Source organism: Gekko japonicus, unplaced genomic scaffold (assembly GCF_001447785.1).
Source record: "Gekko japonicus isolate JY-2015 unplaced genomic scaffold, Gekko_japonicus_V1.1 scaffold15, whole genome shotgun sequence".
NCBI classification, from domain to species: domain Eukaryota; kingdom Metazoa; phylum Chordata; class Lepidosauria; order Squamata; family Gekkonidae; genus Gekko; species Gekko japonicus.
Genome location: NW_015165830.1, coordinates 2,540,968 through 2,547,666, shown reverse-complemented (window position 1 = coordinate 2,547,666; position 6,699 = coordinate 2,540,968). Strand labels below are relative to the sequence as shown.

The 6,699-nt window shown below is 43.0% G+C and overlaps 1 protein-coding gene across 1 annotated transcript in view; it reads right to left on the bottom strand.

Annotated features, from left to right (window-relative positions):
* Nucleotides 1–6,699, bottom strand: part of ACSF2 (acyl-CoA synthetase family member 2) — a 103,539-nt gene that overhangs the window by 60,745 nt on the left and 36,095 nt on the right. The window contains exons 5-6 of the mRNA XM_015410737.1: nt 2,048–2,166; nt 1,343–1,505 (exon numbers count right to left, since the gene is read on the bottom strand). Of these exons, the coding sequence (XP_015266223.1) occupies nt 1,343–1,505; nt 2,048–2,166 (282 nt within the window). The remainder of the gene's footprint in view (nt 1–1,342; nt 1,506–2,047; nt 2,167–6,699) is intronic.

Below are 6,699 nucleotides of genomic sequence, written 5' to 3'. Positions count from 1 at the left end.
CCTACCTATAGTCTGAAGTGGTACAGCCCATTCTAGTGCCTTAGGATTCTACTACCTAACTCTACTGCATGTGTAGACCAGGCCTATGATCAGACTTGCCGCTTTGCCTACCAGGCCAGAAGGCCCTGTTTTAAATTTCTCAAAGGTAGAAGGATATACCACAGGGTTCCCAAGTAACCAAATGGTAAGCTGCTTGCTCTTGCTTCTTGGGAAGCTTCTACTAGCCCAAAATGTCTATGGCATGAAGACATATGTCAACTAATCCGTGAAAATGTTGAGACACAAAAGAAAATCTGGACAAATCCTGGTAAGATTTGTAAATGGAACTTCTGTGCCTTTTATAGCTCCATTTAAGACCCATCCTACACAGTTTGGTGTAGTGGTTAAGTGCGCGGACTCTAATCTGGGAGAACCGAGTTTGATTCCCCACTCCTCCACTTGCACCTGGCTGGATGACCTTGGGCAAGCCATAGCTCTAATAAGAGCTGTCCTTGAAAAAGAGCAGTTTCTGTCAGAGCTCTTTCAGCCCCACCTACCTCACAGGGTGTCTGTTGTGGGGAGGGGAAGGGAAAGGAGTTTGTAAGCCGCTCTGAGACACCTTTGGGTAGTGAAAGGCAGGGTATAAATCCAATATCTTCTTCTTCCTAATTCATGCCTTAGTATTCCTATTACTATATACAGGTGTGAAAGTTGGACAATGAAGAAAACTGACTGGAAGAAAATAGATTCATTTTAAAAGCTGTGTTGGATGAAAGTTTTATGGATACTGCGGACCACCAAAAAGACAAATCAGTGAACTCTCCCTAGAAGCTCAAATGACTAAACTGAGGCTATTTAACTTGGTCACATTATGAGAAGACAAGACTCACTAGAAAAGACACAAATACTGGGAAAAGTTGAAGGCAGCAGGAAAAGAGGAAGACCCAGCATGAGATGGAATGACTCAATAAAGGAAGCCATGGTCTTCAGTTTGCAAGACTTGACCAAGGCTCTCAAAATTCGGATGTTTTGGAGGTTGTTAATTCATGTTGTTGTTGTTGTTCAGCCGCACAGTCGAGTCCAACTCTATGTCAATTCATAGGGTTGCTACAAACTGGAAGTGACTTCACAGCACTTAACACACACCCATCTCAAGATATTCCAGATTCTGCAAACCCCAACTATTCTAAAAGAAAAGAAATTGTCCCCCCAAAATAAATATAAACCAAATGTATGTGGTTTGTACAACTATTTTTTAGCTTCTAAATTCTAAGTTCTTACGGCACACAGTATGCTATTCCTGACATCACCGCTTGTATTTTCTGAATACAAATGGTGACAAAATGGCGCATGCTGTACCCACCGAAGTGAACTGGATGTTGATGGGCTCTTGGCAGACCAGCGTCTTCCGTATGTCCTGCAGCTGCTTCTTGTGGCTGCTGTCTCCAGCCTGCATCACATCAGCCATCTGGAATGCGCCAGGAAGCTTGGAGTCCAGGGTGATTACAACTGAAAGCTCTGGTAGGCTGATACAGTGGACAGAATGGTCAATAGCAGAGGAAAAGAGAAAACAGGAATATAGTCTGGGAACAGGCTGCTGGGGTGTGGACCAAACTCTCTGAAATTCTACTGCTATGGGAACCGCTTGATACAATTATACAGATTAGTTTTATATACTTGTTTAACTTGTGGAAGTTTGAGAGTGTTGAATACAATTTGGTTTTAAGATCTGTGTTTCCAGCTATGCATATTTTCTGTAACATTCTCATGGGTCTGTGGTTCTGGATACATTTACATATTTTTCACATATCCAGTCTTTACTGACTTAGGTCTTCTGCACTATTGAAAACTGCATAGAAGAAAATGTGGCAAGCAGTGAAACAGTGCCAGAACTGGAGCAAGCTTTACTAACATCAAATTTCCCTTTAGCACATGGCTCCTGATCACCCTCACCTTGACATTTACTTTGATGCATGCCTGACAAATGTGGCACCTTACCATGGTTAAAACAGTGCATAAGAACTGGGCTTGGAAGTGGCCTGTGAGGTGAGGCACAAGTAGCACTTACTTCTTGCTTTTTAGTGCTCCAGGATTAGACAGTCCCAGCTCTGGGCAAACTTGTTTCAAGATCTCATAGTATTTCTGTGTTTTAAATTGCGTGGGAAACACCATTGCTTTGCAGCCAACCTAAAGAAACAGAAGGGACATCAGGATACAGAAAGTATCTTGGAAAACAGGTTATAAAATAGTATACTGCAGAGAAAACAGTGAGCAGAATTCCTCATGACTCGCTGGGGTAGGTGTGGTAACAGGGCCGATGCGACCATAGAGGCCAGTTAGGTAGTCGCCTATAATATATAGTATAATATTATAATAGTATAATATAATATAGTATAATAGCATTATTTCCTTTAGTCACCTCCCTTATTTCCTTCTCCATCTCAAGATCAGCCTCAACAGTTTGATCAGGTGGGGGATATTACACCTCCACATTTAAGTAACCCTTAGGGCCCAGTATTTCCACCCATGTCTGTTGGGGAGTTAATTCCCCAGATGTTTCCTAACTTGTTGGATTCTATGCCGTCTTTGATACACAACATAATACCGCCCCCCAACCCATCCCTCCCTGTCCTGCCTATAGAGTTTATACGCAGGAATGATTGTATCCCATAGATTTTCCTTATTCTGAAATACCTACTATATCTGAATTTGCATTAAGCACCAAGCACTCCAGCTCCCTCATCTTGGCTCAGAGAGCATTGGTATAAAGACACCTATAATGTGTTTACATCTCCAGCAACCCTCTCCTCCCTCGGGCCCTTAATCGCCACACATGCCCCTCATTTGCCATCCTATTGTTGTTCTGTCTAGTACATTTATTTCACTGGTCCTCTGCTCAAGAGGGCTTTCAAGGGTGGTTAAGTAGTAAGTGTAAAGTCTGACTTTATGATGAGTTTTTATTTAGGTCCTGTGTTTTAATTACTTATGTTATTTGAATGGGTAGTTGTTTTAACATATTGGCATGTTTTCGAATCTTAATTCTCTGTAAGCCATTCTCTCTTTTTCCAGAAAACAGTGTATTACAAGTGTTTTAAATAAATTTTAAAATAAAACTAAGTGAAAAGTGTGCACTCTAAAGCTAGGAAATATCAGATCGTTTAGATTGTATCCCTCTAAATCCATTGAAGTCAATGGGTTTAGGAGGGTATAACTGAGTAGTATTGCACCATTACAGTGCATATTAAATGCTTGGTTTAAACAAAAACTTGATGGGAAGAAGTCATAAATGAACTAAAAAAACGATACAAATTTCACAGGTCAAACTGGAACTATACAAATTTGCCTGTTCAACAAAAGGCTTATTTAGGACTGATTCTGACTTTCTTATAGTTTCCAAAGTGTTTCCCACAGCATGCGGGAAAGCAAGGAGGCCAGCCAGCACATAGCACGGGAACATGAACTGCCACATTTGTATTTGATCTCTGAATTGTATTTGAATTTGAGGTTCTGAGCTCTAAAGCTAAACAAGACAAACAAGCACAAAGGGCCTTTTCATCCTGGCAGGATTAATTTTATTCACAAAATACACAAGAGTTTTAATCTCTCTCTACTAAACAAAAGAAACTGGATTGGGCTAGTCCATGCTATCTTCCCTGCCTGGCAACGATCAAAATTGCTTAGGGAAATGAGGGCCTAACTACACAATACATTGTTTTTGGGCAGATCAGGACCATGGTGCCTGGAAACTTAAATCTTTCCACATATACAATTTTTATGAATAGAAAGAACCCTGGAGAGGCACCATTTGCCCTGCTGGGGAAATTTACATGAAAATCTATCGATACATGTTAGTTTCATTAAAGGGGGAAATGGAAACTCCTGGGAGCCATTTCAGTCTGGGGAACTAGTGGGAGGAGTATAAACTTCGTCTCCCTGACCACCTTAGCCCCAATCTGAAGTGTGCCTTTGCATAATTGAGAATTAAGTTTCATGTCCTATTGCATGTCTGGTTGACAGGACTCACGGTAGACATGGAGTGAGCCCATACACAATGTATTGTATAGTTAAGCTTTGAATTACTAATTTCCACATTAAATATTGGGATTTTGTTTTGCTCTCTGTCTCTCTTGGGCAGGCCCATAGCTACATTGGATCATTTCTGGGCCCAGCCCCACGACTTTCCATCAGAGCCCCCCCAACTTACTACCCTGGGCAGGCAGGCAACCAGGCGGGCCCCAGATGAGATGAGCTCACTGGCTGGCCAGTGGGCAGAGTGCCCAGTGGCCCAGTGCAGCCCTCCTCCCTCTCCTTGCCTTACCCCATGGTGCTCCACTCCGCCCCTGGCCAGGCTGCTCCTGGTGGCCGCCTCACTGTCTCCAGCCCCAGCCAGTCCCTCCCATGCTGGACAGAGTGAGCGAGCACCCCTGCCTGCCCGCCCACCTGCCGCCCACCACAACGGTGAGGCGCAGTGGGGGCTGCAGACCCTCTTTCTGGAGCAGGGAGCGGGCCCCCTGGTGGCGGGGTGTCCACACACAGACTAGGCAGGCGTGCTCCTTCATCCCGGGGCTCCAGGATGACAACTCATGTTTCAGCCCTGTGTCTGAGCAGCGGGGGCAAGGGAAGGGGAACTTCAAAACTGTCCCCCCCCCAGAGTGCACCTGGACTCAGTTGGGGCTGGAAGTCAACTCTTTGGAAGGCCCTGATTCAAACCCTTTTTATTTTAATTTCAGTGCCCCCTGAATTATTTAAAGCCCCCCCCCATTTAATAAATCCTGGCTACAGACCTGCTCTTGGGACACAGCATTAGCTACTCAATGGGTTAATGACTGCTGTATCACAACTTGGGGACATGTGGAATGACTCTCAGCAAATTTCAGGGGGGGGGCTCAGTAACCTGAGTTCACCCTTAATCTTTTTTTACCTGTTTGGTTATAATCAAGGAAAACCCTTTGTATTAGCATCACAAATTGTCCCCTTTTGTGCATTGTGTTCTCAATCACCCAGTGAAATTGATTGGCAATAGCTCAGGACAAACAAAAGTAAGTACTTCTGGACTCATTTGTGGAATCCCGACCTGGCTGGCTCCAAAAACATCTGGAGAGACAGCTTGGGAAACAGAATATATTACTAGATATATATTTCATCTGGTCTAGCAGGAGTCTTGTGCCAGATTGCTCACAGCTTATTGTAGTTTTATTTCTGGTGCAGGATTCCCAAACGGGACACTGAGTCTCTGCCTCCACTGAAAATAATTTGGCTGTGCCAAAACAGACCACAGCCTTGACTGGAACCAAACATTTGATCTTCCCTTTAATGTAGATTTGTGTTCTGCTCATACAGCCTCATGAAATGATGTGTCTCTCTGTAGAGACAGATAAATGCTACCTGGAGACTCTGCTAACACATGCTAATGTCGGTCTTTACTATGAGAGACACCTCAGAGTGGAATTTCCCTTTTCTAGACCTTTGGTTTCACCTAGCACTACAGATAATATACGGTCTTTCCTAGTGCACAGTATTTTGCTATTAGATTGTTAGTCTTTACTCAGCAGCCTCTCACTTTTCTACATCAAGAGACATTGCAGACTTTTCCACTTCAAGAGCCCTCCTTGGGAAGACTTCGGGCATGTAAAGAATATTGTCATTCAGTAAACCCAGACAATTCAAGTAATTAGATGTGGATGATCAGGCTTGATCTGTATAGAATAATTCCCTTCCTCCTGGTTGTAAATACAAAGTACTGTCCTATACAAACTATTGCAAAAGCTTTTGCTTTGCATGGTTTGAACATATGTCTACTTAGTCTAGCAGTCTGTCTCCCAACATTTGCCAGCCAGTTGTCCCTGGGAAGAGCATACATACGGCATGATAGAGGCAGCCTTCTACTGTGGCTTGTCTCCAGCATCTGGAACTTGCAGGCATACGATCTCTGAACAAAGAAGTTCCATTTTGGTATCACGGTAATAGCCACTGATGGACCAATCCTCCGATGAATTTGTCTAATCCTTTAAATGACACTGGACTCTAAATTCGCTCCTTTAAAAATAGTCATCTAAGATAATGGCCATCACCACATCATAAGGTATTGAATTCTGCAAAAGTGTTTTTGTCCATCAGCTGCCAGTGGACTTCATCTGAAGACCAAAACTAAAAATGTATTGCAACATAAGTTTTCATCGACCTGAGCCTGCTTTATCAGATGCATGAAGTGAGTTCTCGGGCAAGATTTTTCTATACATGAAGGTGGGTGTGTGTGTGTGTGTGTGTGTGTGTGTGTGTGTGTGTGTGTGTGTGTGTGTGTGAGAGAGAGAGAGAGAGAGAGAGAGAGAGAGAGAGAGAGAGAGAGAGAGAGGAATGAAAAGGCCTGATTTGTGACACTTCTGTACAAAATTCAAAAGGACTTAGATAAGCATAGTGATTATTCCTGAAAACTCTGCATAGAAATGTCATAAACAAGGTCTTTTAAGCCTTTCTTCCCAACGTTTTTTTCTTCTATGTAAGTCTCAGTCACTTCACACATCTGGTGAAGCGGACTCATTTCAAGAAACCTGTTAATCTCTTATTTTCTTTTTGCTGAAATAGGACAACATGGCTTACCATACTGGAATTTGTAGCTGAGAAATTCCAGCACGCATTTGTGGGAGTGTGAAGTAAATCTTTCTCTCCTGTACCCCCTAATCATCTTTTTTTTCTATATTAAAATGCTCAAAACACTTTAGC